We start from the raw sequence: 24,643 nt of genomic DNA on the forward strand, positions 1-24,643 counted from the left end.
ACAGCCTAAACTTATTTTCTCATCTTTTTTTCTGAACTGCACATCTCTTGCCTGCTTCCTTTGGGATCTTAGAAATGGTGGTCCACTTCCACAGATGGTAACTTCAATAGACAGTGTAACGGGAGTAGCTGAGGGATCGCTGTCTTAACCACTTTTTGGCACAAAATTAACTTCCAAAGCCAAATATGGTGCAAGTATATGATGCAAGGACACCTACACACCTATCTCTGACACATTGGGGAGTTCACCCTCATGCGCCCTTTTGGCCTGCACCATCATGCGCCTCTTCCCAGCCACTCCACATTTCCCAAGCTTTTCATTGCAGGCAGAAGTACAATACAACCCACCCCCATGCCCAAGCCTGTAACAGCCTCATCGATAAACTGCTGGCCCTGGAGATGTTGGTGTTTGTTTATGCTTCTGGAGACCCAGGCCTTCCGTCAGCAGATGGCAGCTGGGGCACCTCCCTATGCTGGGCCTAGCCGTTACTACTTCTCTTGGTGTGCTGTCTCTGCCTTGCGCCTGCATGTGTCCCATAACATCAGTCGGGCCCAGAGCTCTGCGCTTTGCTGCAAGGTCCACTTGACCACCGACACATGGACAAGCGCCTGTGGTCAGGGATGCTGCAGTGCTTATCTTTAATGACAGGCAGGGTGAATGTGGTGGAGTCTGTTCCCCGGGTGCAAACTGGGGTGGCCTATCTCCTCTCCCAGGCCAAAATTCATGGCAGGAGTAGACTGAAACCCTACGAAGCTGCAACCTCCACCCCAGCTACTAGCGGAAAACACTGTAACACTGGCATGGGGAGATGTCAGTAGGCCGTGCTGAAACTGATCAGCTTGGGGGACAGACAGCACAGTGCCTCCGAGGTCAGGGATGCCATCCTGGCTGAGATGGCATTTTTTTTTCCCTGCTACACCTGGGGCCTGGCATTTTTGCGCCTGTGATAATGGCTGGAACCTGGTAGCAGATCTGGAGCTTGCCAGACTCAAACACGGTCCACGCATGGCCCACGTTTTCCAACTTGTTGGTGCCATGTTTCTTTGAAACCTACACCATTGTGCCTGATATACAGGTCAAAGTGGGGCCATTTTCGTAAGTGAGAACTAGCCTCTGCTAGGCAGAAAACATTCAGAGCACACTCCTCTCATCTTCGCACCGTTGGCTGGCGGAGGAAGACGAGGGGGTTGGAGTGGCATCTGATGTCCCTATCCCACACAAGGCTAGAGGGTGCACTTCAGTGCATCCCATTGCTTCACCACAAATGGTGTGAAGGGGAGTGGAAAATGGAGGAAATGGAGAGTGACCCTTACAGTTGGGGCCAGCAAAGGCATGCCAAGTAACACACTGGCACACATGGCTGACTTCATCTTGGGTTGCTTTTCAACACATATTTCACATCATGAAGAACAAATAATACTGGATTTTTTCAAGCCTCGAACCCCGGTCTAGGTCTAATGTCTGTTCCTTTCTTATATTAGGGGAGAGGGAAAAAAAATTACTTCAGTGATACGTTTAGCGTACATAGACTGACTATTAATGTGTATCCCACTTAGTGTTGTTAGGGTTACACACCGTCACAACCTGGCTAAAGCTTCTATAGCTGTTAATAAAGTCAACATAACTTTACGGTATCCAAAAAGACAGCTGGTACCGACAGAGAGCAAGACAAATGTCACCCAAAGCTGTGAGCTCTGAACACCCACAGTGACTTTGGCGTCATCATCATTATAAGGGAGTGGGTGGTAATAAATAACTTGGCAGTGCCTAAAACCCAAAAAGCTTATACAACTATATTTACATTAAGATACACAAATGAAACTTTTCAGTAGCATGTCATGAGACAAGCTGATAAGCTCTTCCTTTGTGCAGTGCTATTTGAAAGTTAAACGCTGCCTTTATTTTAATTCTGGAGAAGGTGCAGACATTAGATTTAGAACATGTTGTCTTCATTGTCCAAATCCTCTATATAGGTAACGCGTTTTTCGGGCCGAGCTGTCTGGGAACGAGCTGGTGCAGCACTGACAACCTGGGTGAATATGGCAAGAGCCTGAGATGTAGGGTGAATGAATCCCCAAATTATTTGTGGAATTCCCAGTGAGACAATGGCACTGTATACCAGTATTAAAAATTGTGGGTGCACATAACCCCCATATATTCTTTGAATTCCCAGTCAGACAATGGCACTGTATACCAGTATTAAAAATTGTGGGTGCACATAACCCCCATATATTCTTTGAATTCCCAGTCAGACAATGGCACTGTATACCAGTATTAAAAATTGTGGGTGCACATAACCCCCATATATTCTTTGAATTCCCAGTCAGACAAAGGAACTGTATAGCAGTATTAAAAATTGTGGGTGCACGTAACCCCCATATATTCTTTGAATTCCCAGTCAAACAATGGCACTGTATACCAGTATTAAAAATTGTGGGTGCACATAACCCCCATATATTCTTTGAATTCCCAGTCAGACAATGGCACTGTATACCAGTATTAAAAATTGTGGGTGCACATAACCCCCATATATTCTTTGAATTCCCAGTCAGACAATGGCACTGTATACCAGTATTAAAAATTGTGGGTGCACATAACCCCCATATATTCTTTGAATTCCCAGTGAGACAAAGGAACTGTATAGCAGTATTAAAAATTGTGGGTGCACGTAACCCCCATATATTCTTTGAATTCCCAGTCAAACAATGGCACTGTATACCAGTATTAAAAATTGTGGGTGCACATAACCCCCATATATTCTTTGAATTCCCAGTCAGACAATGGCACTGTATACCAGTATTAAAAATTGTGGGTGCACATAACCCCCATATATTCTTTGAATTCCCAGTCAGACAAAGGAACTGTATAGCAGTATTAAAAATTGTGGGTGCACGTAACCCCCATATATTCTTTGAATTCCCAGTCAAACAATGGCACTGTATACCAGTATTAAAAATTGTGGGTGCACATAACCCCCATATATTCTTTGAATTCCCAGTCAGACAATGGCACTGTATACCAGTATTAAAAATTGTGGGTGCACGTAACCCCCATATATTCTTTGAATTCCCAGTCAGACAATGGCACTGTATACCAGTATTAAAAATTGTGGGTGCACATAACCCCCATATATTCTTTGAATTCCCAGTCAGACAAAGGAACTGTATAGCAGTATTAAAAATTGTGGGTGCACGTAACCCCCATATATTCTTTGAATTCCCAGTCAGACAATGGCACTATATACCAGTATTAAAAATTGTGGGTGCACATAACCCCCATATATTCTTTGAATTCCCAGTCAGACAATGGCACTGTATACCAGTATTAAAAATTGTGGGTGCACATAACCCCCATATATTCTTTGAATTCCCAGTGAGACAATGGAACTGTATAGCAGTAGCAAAAATTGTGGGTGCACGTCACCCCAATATATTCTTTGAATTCCCAGTCAGACAATGGCACTGTATACCAGTATTAAAAATTGTGGGTGCACATAACCCCCATATATTCTTTGAATTCCCAGTCAGACAATGGCACTGTATACCAGTATTAAAAATTGTGGGTGCACATAACCCCCATATATTCTTTGAATTCCCAGTGAGACAAAGGAACTGTATAGCAGTATTAAAAATTGTGGGTGCACGTAACCCCCATATATTCTTTGAATTCCCAGTCAGACAATGGCACTGTATACCAGTATTAAAAATTGTGGGTGCACATAACCCCCATATATTCTTTGAATTCCCAGTCAGACAATGGCACTGTATACCAGTATTAAAAATTGTGGGTGCACATAACCCCCATATATTCTTTGAATTCCCAGTGAGACAAAGGAACTGTATAGCAGTATTAAAAATTGTGGGTGCACGTAACCCCCATATATTCTTTGAATTCCCAGTCAAACAATGGCACTGTATACCAGTATTAAAAATTGTGGGTGCACATAACCCCCATATATTCTTTGAATTCCCAGTGAGACAAAGGAACTGTATAGCAGTATTAAAAATTGTGGGTGCACGTAACCCCCATATATTCTTTGAATTCCCAGTCAAACAATGGCACTGTATACCAGTATTAAAAATTGTGGGTGCACATAACCCCCATATATTCTTTGAATTCCCAGTGAGACAAAGGAACTGTATAGCAGTATTAAAAATTGTGGGTGCACGTAACCCCCATATATTCTTTGAATTCCCAGTCAAACAATGGCACTGTATACCAGTATTAAAAATTGTGGGTGCACATAACCCCCATATATTCTTTGAATTCCCAGTCAGACAATGGCACTGTATACCAGTATTAAAAATTGTGGGTGCACATAACCCCCATATATTCTTTGAATTCCCAGTCAGACAATGGCACTATATACCAGTATTAAAAATTGTGGGTGCACATAACCCCCATATATTCTTTGAATTCCCAGTCAGACAATGGCACTGTATACCAGTATTAAAAATTGTGGGTGCACATAACCCCCATATATTCTTTGAATTCCCAGTGAGACAATGGAACTGTATAGCAGTAGCAAAAATTGTGGGTGCACGTCACCCCAATATATTCTTTGAATTCCCAGTCAGACAATGGCACTGTATACCAGTATTAAAAATTGTGGGTGCACATAACCCCCATATATTCTTTGAATTCCCAGTCAGACAATGGCACTGTATACCAGTATTAAAAATTGTGGGTGCACGTAACCCCCATATATTCTTTGAATTCCCAGTCAGACAATGGCACTATATACCAGTATTAAAAATTGTGGGTGCACATAACCCCCATATATTCTTTGAATTCCCAGTCAGACAATGGCACTGTATAGCAGTATTAAAAATTGTGGGTGCACATAACCCCCATATATTCTTTGAATTCCCAGTGAGACAATGGCACTGTATACCAGTAGCAAAAATTGTGGGTGTATATAGCCCCAATTCTATTGCTAGGGGACTTGCAGGGTATTTCTGAGGTGAAGGTGGGGGGGCACACCGTTGGAACGGGGATTTGGGGTGTATATATGGGGTATACGGGAATACACTGTCAGTGTGTTCCATTCAGGATCCTGGGAAAGCTGGGTTGCGGCGATTGAGCCCGTCAGTGCCACGTTACACTGACAAGCTTCTCCCTGGAATTGAAGTTATATGTAAGCCCAATATATTCTTTGAATTCCCAGTGAGACAATGGCACTATATGGCAGTAGCAAAAATAGTGGGTGTATATAGCCCCAATTCTATTGCTAGGGGACTTGCAGGGTATTTCTGGGGTGAAGGTGGGGGGGCACACCGTTGGAACGGGTATCGGGGGTATATATCGGGTATACGGGAATACACTGACAGTGTATTCCATTCAGGATCCTGGGAAAGCTGGGTTGCGGCGATTGAGCCCGTCAGTGCCACGTTACACTGACAAGCTTCTCCCTGGAATTTAGCTCTTATAAGAGCTGTTGGTTGTCTTCTCCTTCCTATCCTAGCCTGTCCCTGCCTACCCAGAATCTAACCCCTAGCTAACTGGACGGAAACCTCCGTCCTCGGTGAATTGCAAGCTCAGAATGACGCGAAGCTGGGCGGCGCTGTTCTTTTAAATTAGAGGTCACATGTTTTCGGCAGCCAATGGGTTTTGCCTACTTTTTTCAACGTCACCGGTGTCGTAGTTCCTGTCCCACCTACCCTGCGCTGTTATTGGAGCAAAAAAGGCGCCAGGGAAGGTGGGAGGGGAATCGAGTAATGGCGCACTTTACCACGCGGTGTTCGATTCGATTCGAACATGCCGAACAGCCTAATATCCGATCGAACATGAGTTCGATAGAACACTGTTCGCTCATCTCTAGTAATTAGTGTTCCTTTTTTGCAGACAGTGTCTTCAGCATCAGTGCTGTATGTCCGCAATAACAGACAATGTGTCATCAGCGTGTGGTCCTAGTTTGTGGATCTGCAGAAAATAAAAACCCACAGGAGACATCTAATGATATCCTTGGCTTGTCTGCAAATGCTGATGGCACACTGATGACACATGGAGTACATCCGTGTCCTGCTCGTGGTTTTAGTCTCCCATGCAGCATGATAATGTTACCTGCGGACATGCTGGACTTTTGTGGGGATTGGCTTTAATGAAAAACGCAGTGGAAAAGCATTTTTTTTCAGCTACAACTTACTTAATTTCCTTAGCCGAAAATAGGTTTATTTTTTTTCTTCAGCGTGCAGATTGGATTTGCTTAAAGGGTATCAGAAATCAGATCCCTACCAATCTGATTTGATGATTATTCCTAAAAATAGAACATCAATATTAATCTAGGTTCACATCTGTGCTTGGGTGCTGTTCTTCAGGTCCGCTTGGGGACTCAAAAAAAACCCCAAAATATTATTGGCTTAAAAAATGGTTAACCGCGGACCCCATAGATTATAATGAGGTCCACTGGGTTTCTAACAGAAAAATGCAGAAAGAAAAGTACTGCTTGCATTTTTCAATAAATAAAACATACATGGAAAAACAGCACAAGCAGTAAATATTTAGAAAATGAAAAACCAGTGTCTATAAGGCACATCTCTATAAGTAGATAAAGTACTTCAAACCAACTAAATAGAAGCACAGAAGAATGAGAATTTATAAAATACTGTACTTTATTGAAACATAATAAGAAAACAACAAACAAGGAGGGACACAACACATGAGAATAAATAAGGGCCAAGGAGAAAGATACAGGTGTACAATCACAGTGCAACACCAGGGGTATAGGGATGAGAACATACACACATCAATGTCAATAAGTAGATGTGCATCAAAAAAGTAATATAAAAGTATACAAACTATTAGATGAAGAATCTACATATGTGTATATAATGTTTCCCATAATAACAATGGTAGCATATAAGCCAGAAAGAGTAACCCAGTCTCACATCCTAAGTGCAGCTGCACATCCAGGAACAGAGAGAGGTAATGCAAGTGTAAGTATATACAGTGCCTACAAGTAGTATTCAACCCCCTGCAGATTTAGCAGGTTTACACATTCGGAAGTAACTTGGCATTGTGACATTTGGACTGTAGATCAGCCTGGAAGTGTGAAATGCACTGCAGCAAAAAAGAATGTTATTTCTTTAATTTTTTTTTAAATTGTGAAAAGTTTATTCAGAGGGTCATTTATTATTCAACCCCTCAAACCACCAGAATTCTGTTTGGTTCCCCTAAAGTATTAAGAAGTAGTTCAGGCACAAAGAACAATGAGCTTCACATGTTTGGATTAATTCTCTCTTTTTCCAGCCTTTTCTGACTATTTAAGACCCTCCCCAAACTTGTGAACAGCACTCATACATGGTCAACATGGGAAAGACAAAGGAGCATTCCAAGGCCATCAGAGACAAGATCGTGGAGGGTCACAAGGCTGGCAAGGGGTACAAAACCCTTTCCAAGGAGTTGGGCCTACCTGTCTCCACTGTTGGGAGCATCATCCGGAAGTGGAAGGCTTATGGAACTACTGTTAGCCTTCCACGGCCTGGACAGCCTTTGAAAGTTTCCTCCCGTTCCGAGGCCAGGCTTGTCCGAAGAGTCAAGGCTAACCCAAGGACAACAAGGTAGGAGCTCCGGGAAGATCTCATGGCAGTGGGGACATTGGTTTCAGTCAATACAATAAGTAACGTACTCCACCGCAATGGTCTCCGTTCCAGACGAGCCCGTAAGGTACCTTTACTTCCAAAGCGTCATGTCAAGGCTCGTCTACAGTTTGCTCATGATCACTTGGAGGACTCTGAGACAGACTGGTTCAAGGTTCTCTGGTCTGATGAGACCAAGATCGAGATCTTTGGTGCCAACCACACACGTGACGTTTGGAGACTGGATGACACTGCATACGACCCCAAGAATACCATCCCTACAGTCAAGCATGGTGATGGCAGCATCATGCTGTGGGGCTGCTTCTCAGCCAAGGGGCCTGGCCATCTGGTCCGCATCCATGGGAAGATGGATAGCACGGCCTACCTGGAGATTTTGGCCAAGAACCTGCGCTCCTCCATCAAGGATCTTAAGATGGGTCGTCATTTTATTTTCCAACAAGACAACGACCCAAAGCACACAGCCAAGAAAACCAAGGCCTGGTTCAAGAGGGAAAAAATCAAGGTGTTGCAGTGGCCTAGTCAGTCTCCTGACCTTAACCCAATTGAAAACTTGTGGAAGGAGCTCAAGATTAAAGTCCACATGAGACACCCAAAGAACCTAGATAACTTGGAGAAGATCTGCATGGAGGAGTGGGCCAAGATAACTCCAGAGACCTGTGCCGGCCTGATCAGGTCTTATAAAAGACGATTATTAGCTGTAATTGCAAACAAGGGTTATTCCACAAAATATTAAACCTAGGGGTTGAATAATAATTGACCCACACTTTTATGTTTAACATTTATTAAAATTTAACTGAGCAATATAACTTTTTGGTTTGTAAGATTTATGCATCTGTTAATAAATCCTGCTCTTGTTTGAAGTTTGAAGGCTCTAACTTATTTGCATCTTATCAAACCTGCTAAATCTGCAGGGGGTTGAATACTACTTGTAGGCACTGTAGCATCACATACCCATGGTGCATCCAGGCACTGTACCTACAACCAAGAAGGCCCACCCCCATGTGCGTTTCAGCGTACGTGCCTTTGTCAAGGGGTACACGTATGAGATTTGCTTTTTGGTACAATTTTCATAATTATGGCAAGACTGACTTTAAAAAAAAGTCTGCAAAGGGTATATTTGCATTGACTGGCCCTGTTAAGTTGTATTTACATTTTTTTTCTTTCTTTTTGGCGTGATTTTCCGGCACTTGTATGCTCACCATTATTGTTTCCACTGCTTTGATACTTTATGTCCATTCATTCATTTCATGTTTGATGCTACTTATTTTTAGATCAGTTACTACTGTGGGTTCCTCAATAACCCGAAAGGTTCTCTTCCCACCTCTTCCTCCTCCTCCACAAAGACCCTTCCGAGTATCTAATGGCGACAGAAGCAGACGAAAAGGCGTAGTTGCTGGCACGTTGAAGGAACTCCTACAGAAGGTATTTCATATACATTTCTTCTATAATGTGAACAATTGTATTATCGCAAATCTCTAATCTTACAGTAGGTTACATTTGCAGTAGTTCTTTTAAAAATGGGTGCCGGTTGGTACAAAGTTCTAGCAGACTTGAGATAACATCACCTTTTAGTAATAATTGTCTAAAAGCTAAAAATAAGTATTCATATCATTTCTAGCCATAAGATAGTGCTGTATCCATTTTATTTTTGACCACGTGCCAATGTGTTTTAGCAAGTGCTGTGTATCAAAACTGCTTACCATGGAAAACGATCCAAGAACAGTTTTCAGTTTATAAAGTTCGTCTAAAAAATAAACCATAAGTTCTGATTGTTAGCTGTGGACAAAAATACCACTATATCGTTGTATATCTCAACCCACTGGACATAGATAAAAATCTGACTTGGCGTATTAATATAGGTCTTCCTCATGGAGTTACATGATTACAGGAGGTCACAACTGGTTATCCTGGAGACATTTCAAGTAATAACTTAAGACTTGAAACCTACTCTTCACCCACAAGCTATAAAGTAAATGAAATTAAAGGGAGTCTACCACCATTCCCTATCATATTCATCTGCCACCATCTTCATACAGGGTACATTACAATGATACATAACAAAAGGTATGTTGTATATGTCACTTTTGTAGACTTTTGAAGTCTTATGGTGCACTGGGGGCTTGGGAGCACTGATTTTGCCACTCCCCCTACCACCTTCTGCCTGTGCCATGCCAAGTAGTGGGAGTTGATCCTTTCACTGCTATGACATGGCCCATCCTACATGAGTGGCAAGAGTGTTGCTCCGAGGGCTGAAAGCCCGCCTTCAGTGCACCAACTGCCTTATTTGCATAAGATGACATGCATAGTTCTTTCCAATTTAACAAAGGATTAATGTCATTTACATAAGAATTCAAAGTTGTTTCTCTGAGTCTACAAAAGTGATATACATAACAGGTATGTTGTTTTTTCACTGTAATGTGCTCTGTAACGTGGTGGTGGCAGATAAATATACCTGGCGGAAGTGGTAGACTCCCTTTCTATACATATGAATGAGTTCCATCATAAATATTAATAGATGCTATACAGGTCTGATCAGTAAGAGGTGTCCAACCTCTGGGTCTCCCTCCAATTAGTAAAATTAGTGAACGCTAACCATCTGTTTGCTCAGTGAAGTCTGACAGCAGATGTCTCCTATATGTGAGTAACTCCTATATATACGTGACTGATTTGGTAGCTCAGTAACCTCACTGAGATAACAAGCTGACATTCAGTAATGCTCATGGTTCAGAAAGTAAAATAATGTTTGTCTTTTATGTGAAACTTTTATAGTATATTACAAATGGGGAACAACACGGAGTGATATTGGGCTGTCAGGGGTTCCTTAGGCAATATACACATCTATTTGGAGGAATCTCTATAAGTTAGTGGAGTTTATTCAGCACCTTTACTGTTCATCTTCTAGCAGATACCACAATTTCTTATGGTTTTAGTTTGGAACGGAAACTAGAACACAGGTATGAACAGAACTTGACAAACTAGACAAAAAGTTAAAGGGATTCTACCACTAAATCGGTATTTTTTTCTGCTTTAGACATCGGAATAGACTTTAGAAAGGCTGTTCGTCTCTTACCTTTAGACGTGGTCTCTGCTGCGCCATTCCTTAAAAATACCGGTTTTTACCGGTATGCTAATGCATTCTCTCGCAGGAATGGGGGCGGGCCCAGAGAACTCTCTCCAGCGACACCTCCATCTTCAGCTGCATCCTCCCCTTCTCTCGTCGTCTTCCTTTAGCGTCAGCTCCGACGCCTGCGCAGTCGGCTCTGCCAGCGAGACAGTAGTAGAGCATGCCGGCCGTCAGCCATATTTTCGAGGCCACAATTGTGTGCACGCACAGTATGCTCCTCTAAGTCTACGCCGAACAAAAAATGGCCGCCGGCCGACATGCGCAGTCGGCTCTACTAGTGTCTCACTGGCAGAGCCGACTGCGCAGGCATCGGAGCTTACGCAGACAGAAGAGGATGAGAGAAGGGGAGGATGCAGCTGAAGATGGAGGCGTCGCCAGACAGTGTTGTCTGGCAGCAGTGGGGACGCCTCCATCGTCTTTTGAGCGCTGGGGCCCTCCCCATTGCTGCAAGAGAACTCATTAGCATACTGGTAAAAAAAAACGGTATTTCTAAGGAGCAGCGCAGCGGAGACCACATATAAAGGTAAGGGACAAATAGCCTTTCTAAAGGCTATTCCGACGTCTAAAGCAGAAAAAATACAGATTTAGTGGTAGAATCCCTTTAACAAAATGACTGTTCACATAATGGGACATCTTTTATTTTCAGTAAGCTAAATAAGAGAAGGCCACCTTTTTCCATAATCTACAGTGAATTTCCTTTAGATTTGCATACTTAGCCATTGTTCCTCATCTCTAGGTGTGTTTAATGTTCTGTATTAATACAGATTAATAATGAGTCTTATTGCATAGCTGATACACAAATGGAATTGACAGAATAACTAGTCTAACAATTCACTGAGGGAGTAACTCTAAAACATAACTTTTAATGAATTTAATTAAAAGGATTCTAAAATATTAGTCCAACATTAGTTGGTATATGGGGACAGGTGAATTATAGATAAGCTTTTGAATGAATCGGCTATAAGATTTACTAATATCCCTGTATCACCAACATACCACTAACCCCTATGATAGTTAGCAAGGGGTTAAATATTTAGTCACAGCCATCTGATTGTATTTCAGCTCTGACCTATTCGGCAGGTACAACCAGGGTCTTGGGCATAACAGTTCCCTAGTCAGCTCACCCACAATAGGGCTAAAATCAATACCGATACCCTGCCTGCACCCCTATCATTCCCCTCAACGCGTTTCTATGTCCTTATAGCAGAACAGTTCATCATATACCAGTACCCTGTCCTATCATACGGGACAGGGGAATTGCGGTTCTTACCGCACTTCATCTACTAAATTGTTACTTTAAACTCCTCCTGATGAACTGTTCTGCTATAAGGACATAGAAACGCGTTGAGGGGAATGATAGAAGTGCAGGCAGGGTATCGGTATTGATTTTAGCCCTATTGTGGGTGAGCTGACTAGAGAACTGTTATGCCCAAGACCCTGGTTGTACCTGCCGAATAGGTCAGAGCTGAAATACAATCAGACGGCTGTGACTATATATTTAACCCCTTGCTAACTATCATAGGGGTTAGTGGTATGTTGGTGATACAGGGGTATTAGTAAATCTTATAGCCGATTCATTCAAAGGCTCATCTATAATTCACCTGTCCCCATATACCAACTAATGTTGGACTAATATTTTAGAATCCTTTTAATTAAATTCATTAAAAGTTATGTTTTAGAGTTACTCCCTCAGTGAATTGTTTATGAATTTGAGTAGCTATCCCACAGTGACATTTAGAATAACTAGTCTGCAAACCTATTTACATACAAGATATGCGCCATGCTTGTGCAAGTGAAGGGTTTTATATCGTTATATATGCCTTGTTTATGTGCTAATCTTTCAGATTTAGTATATTGAGTATTTCTTATTGCAGGCCATTGATACATTGTTAATTACCCATAGCGTGGTAACCCTGGTGCTGGACGAAGATGGCACAGTTGTTGACACTGAGGAGTTCTTTCAGTCTTTGGAGGACAACACACAGTTTGTACTTCTAGAAGGACAACAGAAGTGGGCACAAGTATGTTTTCTGATGAGAAATGTGGAAATTTACTGTTAGTTTTCTGGTGTAGATGGGAGTAGCTGTGACAAATCTTTGTTACGTGGCCCCCTTTTTTTACACCAAAAATGCCCCAGTTTGATCTTTTTGCGCACCATGGCACCACAAGCTCCCATTTCCTGCTATCAAACATGTCTTGAAATAAAAACACAGCACACAGATTATGGTAAAAATTGGCTGCGGTGTTCATCAAGGTTGCCAATTTAATTAATAATAAATAAATTAAATCATTAATAAATAGCAAGAATAACCTGAATAATAATAATTGAGTGAAAACTGTCCTACTAGTATTATCTGCCCCCCCCCCCAACTAATAAACAGGGCTATAGTAAAGGGGCGGGAAGGAGGGGCTTGATTGCAGATTCCATGATGACAGCGAATATCTTCTGAGCCAGCTAAGCCACACCCTCTGCTTTGAAAACGACCAATCACTGTAGCTCAGCCACACCTCCTATGAACAAATTCATTTGTATACATGTGACAGCACAGCTGTCTGAATGTGACCCCTCTGGCATAACTTGGGGTAAAAGTGCTGGAAAAACAAATAGAAAAGAGGAGAAAAAACATCTGAGGGAGAAAAATAGCATTAATGGCAAGAAAAATTACCTATATAACAATTAGGAGAGGATGCTGTGGTGCCATGTGTCTCCCAAGCCAAGTGCTCTGGGGCCCTTTTTATGAAAATGAGTGGGGAAGAGGCCAAGGCAAGACATGGCGGGGGGGGGGCACCTTGGCTTGACAAAAGTTCAACAACTAATGCCAGAAATGTGACGGGCACGGGCTTCAATTGTGAAGCACAGGAGTGCACCTGAATAACATTCTTCAATCAAATTGCAACAGCAAAAAGGAAACGTCTTCAAATTGTGGAAATAATGGGACCAAGAGACATATTAATAGTATGCAAATACTAAATAAAATGGAAACAAAATATTCCAAACATCTTGATTTATTTGGTATAGAGTATGAGCACCACATGCAGAGACATATGTACTTATGTGCCTTTGCACGCTATCGGTGCGGTTATATTAATAAATAATAGGTTATATTAATAGTTACAATGTTCTGCCACCCTGAATGCACTTGCGCATGCAAATCAGTTGCTCCTGTAGCTTGTTTAGGGATTGCCAACCAATGTTGTCCCAGATGTGCTTGATGGGAGACAAGTCTGGAGATGCTGCAGGTCATGGTAGTATGTTTAGGACATGCAGGCTGCCACAGTAGCAAAAGCTACTAAATAAAGGCTCCTGCGCCACTTAGGAGAAATGGCCTTTTCTTGACCTTACTCACATGGTCTCCAGATCAATCTCTGGCTATCATTGCATCTGAGACACAAAGGAGACTCTTACTAAAGAGATTACACCTCCATTGCCATCTTGCTGTGCACCATTATAGCCTTTGGGAGTAAAAGTGCCCGAACCCCTACACAGGTATAATGCTGGCACTTGTGGAAGATATTAATTGCGTGTGACACTTGCTGCATCATGTAACCACATGCATGGCACCTTAAAATGAAAGGGTGCAGTTACACGGTGCCTCTTATCCACAAGTTGCACCCAATAATTAAGGAGTCTTAAGAGAAACAAAATAGAGATGACTTGAACACCACTTAAATGAATTAAAGTGACTGTCCTAGTAGTATGACTGCTAGGAATACCTGACATGACAATCCATTGAAAAGTGTCAGTAACTGGATTGTTTCAGACTAGTCAAGACTCCACTCAATGAATACTTGTCACTTGCCTGGTAACAGAAGGCATCGGAAGTTTTTGAAGGATAGAAATGTCACAGAGGAAAAGGGGGGCTGGAAATGTCTGTGCTTTGCCTCTTCTGCTGATGGTATGACTCTCTGTTGTATGATCAACCCGGCTCTCCTGTACTTACAAGCAACAGGAGCCACAAGTCAGTGATGTAACCGAGAGCCAGACTGCTGGCTGAAGAGGCTGGGAGACCCTTATCTATATCAGTAAGGATACTTATCCAGTGCAGGGAATGCTCTGTGACAGCTTTTTATCTTCCTGCATAACCCCTTTAACTTCTCTACATCACCACTAGGTGGCAGGCAAATATTACCTAGAGAAGCATTTTAAGTGCTTCAAACACAGAATATAGATTACACTGTAATCTAGAGCAGGGCTTTTAGGAATTTTAGGGGGATTCATTTAATGGATTATGTAAGTTTTATGGTGTAAAATTGATATATTCCACTTTCTCCAGCACGTTCACCACTTTTGAAAAAAAAAAAAAGGGGTAGGTAAACCTTGGCACGCCAGGTTTATAGTAACTTATGCTAGTAAACTAACACATAGCAGAAGTCCTTAGCTGTCCTGACGGATTTACAGCTGTTGAAGGCCTATTCCTACCTTTACACTATACAGGGATTTTTGGGACTTTATTCCCAGAACTAAAACTAGTACAATATTACAATAGTTCAATACTAAAGTCCCAGAAAATACCTTTATTGTAGAAGAAATTCTGTGTTAAACATTTAGTAGGATCAATTAAATGGGTTGTCAGAGGAGTATTAATTGAATTGCCTGGTCCTCAGGATGCTGCTTGGGTACTTGGAGGGGAGTTCTGGCAACATCAAGACCAAGGTCATGTGATCTGAGGCAGAGTTTGGCCCCATGAGTCGCTCCACCCACTTCTTTCCTGATCTCACAGGTAATTATTTACCTGTGATATAGGGTCTGGCTGACTATAGTAAAGCCAGCTCCCATAGCACAGGTAATTTCCTCGGGGGTTGTGATGTTGCCACAACTCGAGGTTCCATCATCAGCATTCTTGATGGATTCCAAGTTTCTTGATATTTAATCTATATGTATGTAGTAATGTATGTTAAAACTCGCACAATCTTTCCTTAAGGGTAGTCTGTCACCAGCACCCAACATAAACAACCCAGCCCTGCAGATATAGGATAGTCATTTGAATCAAACCGTTTTTCCTTTTGTGAATCGGCGACTTATTCTCCACTCCCTATATTGCTGATTTTTGCAGAAAGGACTAGAAGGATGAGTAAGAAGCCATTATAGGGCTTTGAAACACGTCAGCCAGACGCTTATCTTTTCCATCTGCCATCATGGACAAATCCTGATATACCAGTACCGATGTTTGTTTTATCTTGGATGTTACACATTAAAGGCTAAGTTTTATATAAAGAAGGTGTTTGCTGGATTCATCGTTGGGCTTTAGAAGGATGAAAGTGCTAGCTTCTTTACTGGTATTGTAATAACTGTGTTAATATTTGTTGTAATCCATGACCTGTTGAATTGCATTCTCGAGCACCTAATCATTATCTGATAGCTTGGGTGCGGCACCTACATCACCTGTTCTGTAAAATTTGTGCGGTTTCAACTAAAATAAGAGCAATTGTGCATTCTTATGTTCCTAGACAAGAACTGTTACACGAACCACCCAACAAGTGACCAAGAAAGGAATAGCCAACATTACACTGGATTTGTACAAGCTGAGCCCTAAGGATTTTATTGGCTGCTTGAACATTAAGGCGACCTTTTATGAAATGTACTCTGTATCCTGCGATATCAAGTGTTTGGGCGCAAAGAAAATTCTGCGGTAAGTATATACTTCATATCAGGAAGGTTTACAGATACTGAAAAGTCATTGGGGCAAACTTATTAAGACTGGTGCATTGTACGGCCCAGCTGGTATAGGCACTGAGTGCTTTATGAGGAAGTTGACTTCATAAATTTCTCATACCCAGTGCTATAATGTATATCTGCCATGCACTGCCCACATTCATAGAAAGGTCCTTGTGCTAAACATGCGCCACAACATCATCCTTCTATGCTGGTTTTCTGGCTTAGAGGGAATGATGAATTTCCCCCCCATAGTGTGCACTGAACCTAGAATTAGAAAGTACTGTAGTAAACTACTGCTGTATAGTAATCCAGTGTATTGTGAAGAGTAGCACAAATTCAGCCTTGAACTAAGAGCAAGGAAAAGGTTTGGGTCACTTTGTAACTGGTTTCAGGATCCTCCAAAACTAAGTAGTGCACACTGTACTTTAAGGTGTTGCAAGTAAACTTTAGGTCCCCATAACAAAACCATAGTAGCAACATTGCCACCCACATTCAGCAGCAAGTTCAGAGTATAAAAAGCTTATTATTTGTCTCCCTAAGGCATGGAGATAAACACGTAGTGACATTACAGTAGGTGGATAAACCACAATCACTGATGTCACAGTGCAGGGGTAATAAACACAGAGATGTCACAATACAGTATTGGGACAAAGCACACAATGCAGTGAATGTACAAGGATGACTGGAAAATAGAATAGTAAGAACAAAAAAAAGAGAAAGATCACAATGTACATTGAAAAGTCACAGTATAGGGAAAAAATATGATGTCACATGTATATACATATTATATCTTTACAAAATAGTTTCTTCAAAACCGCAGCTTTGATGTAAGGGTCCGCAACTCAGAACTTTTTTTTAAAACAACTTCTTTATTTCATCTTCTTAAAAAATCAGTTCGCCACCTTAGGCTGAGGCACACATTCATAGACAACACATAGTGAAGACAAAATAGACACTGGACATTGTGAGTTTAAAAGTCGCTATGAAACTGACGCGTTTCGGAACGTCCAAAGCATTCCTTATTCATAGTGAAACTAGCCTAAACTTTGCTAGCAGTGAAAAACTTTATATACACTGTAGGAAAACTTGACAAAGGGTGGGTCTGTCTTTTCTCATTAGTACCAGCTGGTCAACTTGACCTAGGTTCATCTGTTTTCAAACCCTACTTAGTCAGACACTACATAAAATGGAGAAAATTACTAATTATATATGAAGAATAATCCAAAGTGAAGTTATAAACTGATCAAGGTATCTGTCAATCAAACGATTGCTGTCAGAACTCCATTCATTGATAAACAGATTATCGCAGCCTTTTTCTCTATGCGTGAATGTGCATTATTACATTCTCTATTATAACTCCCAAGGTGATTAACTTGCAGAGTCCAAAATCCCACATCTCACTGACATGAAGAGTAGTAGAGGCATCCTCAAATACTAAGTATGTTATGTAACGTTTTAAATGAATATCGAGATTTAACCGGGCTCCAAGATAACGTAACAAACTTTACTAGAGGGAATATATATTTCATGTTAAAAGGATAGTTTATCCCTAACAAAGAGAGAAAAGAGAAAGAAATGTGTGTTTATTATTCTCTTCAGCCTAAGAAGACCGATAAACCTAAATTCTAGTCTAAGGAAAAGTTTTTACCACACATGAAAAAACATATGTTGCAATATTGTACTATCATATTATATACTACGACCAGAATAGAGAATTGTCAGAATATGAATGCTAAGTCAGACTTAGCATTCATTCCATCTGGTTGTCGACAGCCAAAACGGAGGATCCATAATGCCTCTTTTTTAAGCAATATTTTTTTCTTATTACCTCCTCTGATATTATCATTAACCATTTCGATTCCCCAAAAGGTAAAGTTATCAACATTACCCCCATGTGTACTAGAAAAATGTGTTGATGCTCCTGAAATCCCCTCCGTTTCCAACTTCTTACTGTCCCTGATATGTTCGGCTATTCTGACCTTTAATGGTCTAGTAGTGCTGCCTACATAGTCAAATTTGCAGGCTGAGCATTTGATACAATATACTGTATATTTAGAAGTACAGTTAATATTAGAATTGAATTTTACTTTGAAATTAGTTTTAAAACTACTTAGTTCTTCCGTGTCAGCCGTAAAAGGACAGCTTTTACATTTAGGTCTGCCACACCTAAACGACCCCTTTTTTTCCCTTATAGAACTAGTATCAAGAGGTTTTAAGAAGCTGGGGGATAAATCATTTCCCAATGAAACTCCCTTTTTGGGAACGAACTGAAGTCCTTTTTCAAGAATTCTTTTTACCGTGTCATCAAGCTCTAAAATAGATAGATTGTTTTTAATAATTTTTTTTATTAAATTGTGGACTATAATTGGTTGAAAACACTATTGCTTCATCTAAATCATGGTTAGTTTTTACTTTTTCCTCAAAAAGTTTTTCCCTCTCTCTCAGTTCTACTTTATTTAATGCTTGATTTAATATCTTTTTAGAGTAACCTCTATTTTGAAGCCTGTTAATAACCTCTTGGCTCTCATGTACATAGTCGCCCTCCCTATTACACGCACGTTTTGCTCGAATTAGCTCCCCCACGGGGATCCCTCTTATCGTGGCTATAGGGTGGCAACTATCAGCCTTCAAAATTGTATTTCCTGCTGTAGGTTTCCGATACAGCTTTGTAATTACTTTTCCTGTGTCTACACACCCCAGCAACGTGACGTCTAAAAAAATTGATTGATGAAAAACTATGTTGATGTGTGAAACTGAGACCATATTCATTTTTATTCAAAAAAGAAATGAAATCTGGTATGGGCGCCACATCTCCGACCCACACTATTAGTAGGTCGTCGATGTAGCGCCCATACCAGAAAACCGAATCAATAAACGGATTAATCGGTGAAAAAATAAATTTTTCTTCCCAAAATGATAAAAATAAATTTGCAAGTGAAGGTGAAAAGGGGGCTCCCATAGGAGCCCCCTTAATCTGCAAATAAAAAGTGTTCAAAAAAACAAAATAATTATGTGTAAGTAAAAAAGAAGTAACTGAAAGAATATACTCACACATCGCTGGGGTGTATAGACTATACTTATAAAGTTGGTAAGCCAGAGCATCGAGGGCATCCCCGTGGGGGATACTAGGATAAAGAGAGCTGACGTCACATGCAAGCCACGATTTGTTTTTGTCCCAATCAAATTTATCAAAAATTTTTAATATTTCACGGCTGTCTTTAATGTGACCCATGGTGCGGTAAACTAAGGGCTGGAGTATCTTATCCAACCATGCTCCGGGTCGCTCATTAAGGGAGTTACGTCCAGATATTATAGGATGCAACGGGACAGGTTTGACATTTTTATGGACTTTAGGAAGACCATATATAGTTGGTATAGTAGGTGTAGGGTTAAGTAAATAATCACTCTCTGCTTTATTAAAAATTCCTAAAGCTTCCCCTTCCTTAATGAGAATTTCAAGACCCTTTTTATAGGCTGCAGTTGGATCCTCTTTTAATTTTAAATATGTTTTTTCATCTTCCAGAATAGTATGACAGCCCTCTACATAGTCTTTATAGTCCATAACAATTGTCATCCCCCCCTTATCAGCCCTCTTAATAATGAGATTATTAGTTTTTTTTTAATTTTTTAATGGCTTCTCTTTCTTTTCTTGTAAGATTATTGTTTTTTCTACCTCTATTACTTTTAAGTTTACTTTCCAGCTCAACTAATTCTTCTTCCACCTTTTGTTGAAAGAGGTGGAAGCAAGGATTTCTAGTTTTTGTAGGATAGAAATCTGGGTTTTTTCTATCTACTTTAACATTTTCGATACTTTTTATTGTCATGTCATTTTCATAATCCAGATCTACTAAACATTGTGCAGAATGTACAATGAACATTTGTACAGAAATAATGCAGAGCTGACCAAGAGGGCCAAATTTAAGTGGATCCAGATCCATCAGATCCATTGGTCAAATGGCCCTGCTGCAGTTCAGCTCCATTCAAATGAATGCAACAATCTGCAGTATGACCTTGTGAGCAACGAACATGATGTCACTTACTGAGAAGAAAAGTGCAGCCATGTTTTGTAATCCTAGACTACCGCTTTTATTAGGCATCACTCACTACACCTCTTGTGGATATGGACTCTTAGTTGTTTCACCTCATAGCTATGCATTCTACTCAGGTGTTATGTACTGGAAAGAGGTACCAGCAATTTGTCTGATCTCTGCTTCCTGTATGCTGTTGTGATGACAAAATTGATAAAGAATATCTAAACTTGAGAAAGGGCTGATGTTGGCCCGAAACGCGCTGTGCATTGTCCAATAAAGGGTTTTCCGTTATCTCTGGATGAGCACTGTTCCTTTGCCGAATCTTCTGAGGAGGCTGGTCCATACTATTCCACCAGATTGTGGAAACTACCTTGGCCTGCGCAGTTGCCAGATTTATCACATATCAAGTAATTATGGGCCTAGCTGGGATAAGGGTTTTAGCTGTCTTACAGGAGCTACAGGCTGAAGTGCAATTCCTTTGGAGCAAATGTTCTGCAAGATACCATACAGAAGCTCTGTACTTCCATGCCAAACCGTATCTCCTATCCAGGCTAGAGGGGCCCAGCAGGGTACTTTAGCCTCATTTCACATGTACAGTTTTCCCCAATATATGTATCATTCTGCCGCAATCACATGTATTTCTATTGCAGTTATGCAAAGCTTCATTTAATTCCAACAGCTCACTATTTAATGGTTTTTGGGTTTGTTTAGGGTTTTGTTTTGTTTTTTGTCAGTGAGTGAATTTAAGCTGTACATAGAATTCCCTTTCCCTTATACATGTATAACAGTAAAAGTCAGACATGCTGATACAGATTTAAAGATGTTTTCCAGGCTATAAATATTAATGACCTATCCTAAAGAGAAGTCACCAATATAGGATCAGTGGGGTCTGCACCTGCCATCCCATCAATTATTTGTTCTCAGCAGCTGATACACATGGTAAGGCACAGGAAGCAGATAGCCCTATTCTCTATGTACTGTCAGAAAAAAGTTCCTGTCGAGTTAGGTTCCATCTAAATGAATGGGGTCTGATCTGCAGTACCTGATTCCTTTACAGTGAACAGCACAGTCTGATTCCTGCTCCATTCTTTGGGTAACGGCTGTTGAGAACAGCTGATCTGTGTCAGACGGGGGTCAATATTTTTAGTACAGAAAATCCCTTTAAAGCAAATCGAGAAAAGCAATTACTTTAGATGAGCACCTCATCACAGAAAGAAGATGCAAGTTCAGCCTAAGGCTCTCTATCCCTGAATCTTTCACTGTCGATGCAGCAGAAGCTGTACTGTATTTTACTGGATGTGCATGACTAACAGGGTCTCATTAGAATTATATGCATACATTATTAACGCCAATGGGTACTATTAAATGCAGATAATGGCAAAATTTTTGCAATTTTTTTTTTTTTTGTAATACCTATAAGGTAACTTGCTTTTGAGGGAAAATTAATCACCTAAGGGATAACTTATAGATAGTGAGGGTCTGACTACTCATAGCAGCGCTGTTCTGGAGAATGGGGGGGACCTTTGTCCCCTGATCAGTGGGGGTTTGAGCGGTCAGTCAGACCTACACCAGTCTCTACATTTATGGCTGTATCCATAGGAGGGGTCCCACAGGTGGAAGCTGCATCTATTTTGAGAACGAGGATCTTGCTCACGGCCATAAGTGAATGATAGGGGGCCATGTAACAGTGAAATAGGGAAAATAATTGGTGCAGGATTTCATTGAAATGAGTCAGAATTTAATAAATTATATCACAGCGCTCTTATAAATGGCACCAGAATATCAGAAGTTATATGAACGTTTAGGTAGGCTGTAAGTCTAGATGGTATAATGATAGTAATGCAGTCTAGTACAAAGAGGCACGATCCTATATCTCATGTTGCTGAGAGCTATTGTCGTCTTCTGGCAACTCCAAACAGCATGTACATGTCTAGTTTGGGTGGAGATTGTCTTAAAGCCAATTTATTTCATTTCCCTTGTCACTTCCTTTCTATATGTGTGCTTATTGCTTTTGTTTTATTGGGACTTTTTACATCGGTCTGTTAATCTTCATTAAAGTATACTAGAAAAACATTATTATTATAAAAGATAGGAGTTAAGAAATTAAAATGTAGCAAGGGGCATAACATTGTGTGTCTCGTGACCCACTGCATTCTGGGATACGGTCCACCTATAAATGAAATGGGATTATGTGGACGATGAATGTTTGTTTTCCTTACATCACTTATTGTGTCAGCCTACGTGTTCCTTCTTTCACTCGCAGCTAACTTTTTACACTAGAGACCCCAGAGAACAGTAAGATCATGTCTTGATTTATGCTGGGGAGCAGCTGTTGTGCAGAACGCAGCTGTTGTATGTCCAGTTGTGTCTTGGAGGAGTCTGGCCACACCTGCCACCATATCCTGATTTCATCCTCATTGTCCGGCTAGCTCCCCCAACTGAAACGAGAGCTTTTAAAGCGGAGCACAAATGTTCACGAGGATCTCCTTCGTGTCTCTGACACACACATACATCTCTAATGTTCTGTACTCTCACATTGATGGGAGAATTCCATGGGTCACAGAGATAAAGGGGTTCACCAGGAATGTACTAGTCATTGTCTAGCCTCATTCCTAAAGCGTACCATTGGGACCAATATTAAATCTAAAAGTCTAACTGTTTTTGAAGGTTGTCTAAAAATGTATTGTTTCTATCATATTGGTGGGCAGATTGACATCTTTATTATATGTTGGTTATATATCATGTGTTATTTATGACTGAACAAGAAGGTTCTGCCTTCTGTACGGAAGTGAGAATGATTTTCTTGTTTTCCAGCATTGTTTTAAGAGGAAGTGGCTGTAAAATCTGAACAAACATCTCAAGCTTGTTCTCTGAACTTGTTACAATCAGAATATTCATGTAGCTTATGCATTTCTGAACAAGATTTCACGGTATTTACTCTTAGCACCATATTGTCTTGGAGCACTTTATTTGTTAAATATATCTTTTTATTTTTTTTTGTTTAAGCCACAGCATGGGATGAAAATAGTTTGCTGAAGGCAGTAAATGATTCCTCTGTATTTTCAGTGAAACATGCTCGCTGTATAAAATGAGGGCTGCAAACACACACACTAAGGCCCTATTCACACACACATAAAGAGATGTGTTATGGTCATTTCTGAAGCTGCTGTCAGACTGTTGTTTTTTTAAAAAAAAAAAAAAAAAATATATATATATATATATATATATTTTTTTTTTTCAATATGTCTGTGACAATGGGTGCCCTACAGATGCAAAACGGCCATGAAAAATAGTTTTGTCCTTTTTGGAATAACAGAAATAAATGGTGTAAGGAGATTTGGGAATGTCAAATAATAATCTTACATCCGTCTTTCATCATCTGTAATGTTAACCTCTTGTGTCCTTACTTTTAGGAGCTTTCTACGGATGCTGTCACACCTCGCTCAGGTGGCCGGACATGTTCTCCTGTACTGCGGCTCATATATACTTCAGTGGACAGAAGACAGTGACGAAAGAACATACCGAAGGGCACAGCGCTCCTAAAATACCACTGGAAAGTCCTTTTATCATCCCTTATGTGGTACAATTGTGCAGTTTTGAATAGCTAAAACCAATGACAACGATATTTTTTTCCAGATAATCCACACAGCCACCATGCATGTGTCATGGAGATTTTCTTATGCATTATTTTGCACAACATTGATATTTTCTGGTGTTCTTCAGCTTATAATGATAAAGCATCTCCTAAGATTTATATGTCTCATTAGTTCTGTTTTGTTCTGTATAACTAGAAAACCTCAGATCTGTAACTTTCAGTACTAGTAACTCCATATTGTTTACATGTATTGTATGTGTCTACATACATTTATAGCATTACTTATAGCCTATTACTCTCACCAGAGTCCATGAGGCTGCATAAGAAAAGAAAAACAGTTCTGTGGTAGGATCAAACCGTTCCCCAAATTTCATTCTCTTGGACTTCTGAGAGAGATACATTAAGGATGTATAGTAAGTTTTTAGGGTAAAACTAGTTTCTTACTACTTACGGTACTTGACCACACATTTGCACACAACCCAAGGGACCTCCAGTGGTCTAATAAACTGAACTTGGATCATCATAGGGTATGTAGTGATCTATTTTTAGTTGAGTAGACCTGCAGGGTTTCATGGCTATATTATGGCCATGTGTAACTTTTAGTCCTAAGCTATTCTTATTTATGTGGGGATCTTGTAT

General features: G+C 40.5%; 1 protein-coding gene across 1 annotated transcript in view; it reads left to right on the forward strand.

The window, feature by feature from the left end:
- The window catches only part of CIDEA (cell death inducing DFFA like effector a), a 38,024-nt gene extending 13,910 nt beyond the window's left edge, over positions 1-24,114 (forward strand). Inside the window, exons 2-5 of the mRNA XM_075272159.1 lie at positions 8,870-9,020; positions 12,597-12,743; positions 16,171-16,352; positions 23,823-24,114. Coding sequence (XP_075128260.1) covers positions 8,870-9,020; positions 12,597-12,743; positions 16,171-16,352; positions 23,823-23,952 — 610 coding nt within the window. The 3' untranslated portion in view covers positions 23,953-24,114. The remainder of the gene's footprint in view (positions 1-8,869; positions 9,021-12,596; positions 12,744-16,170; positions 16,353-23,822) is intronic.
- Positions 24,115-24,643: the final 529 nt, after the last annotated feature.

This window comes from Leptodactylus fuscus, chromosome 4 (assembly GCF_031893055.1).
Source record: "Leptodactylus fuscus isolate aLepFus1 chromosome 4, aLepFus1.hap2, whole genome shotgun sequence".
NCBI classification, from domain to species: Eukaryota; Metazoa; Chordata; class Amphibia; order Anura; family Leptodactylidae; genus Leptodactylus; species Leptodactylus fuscus.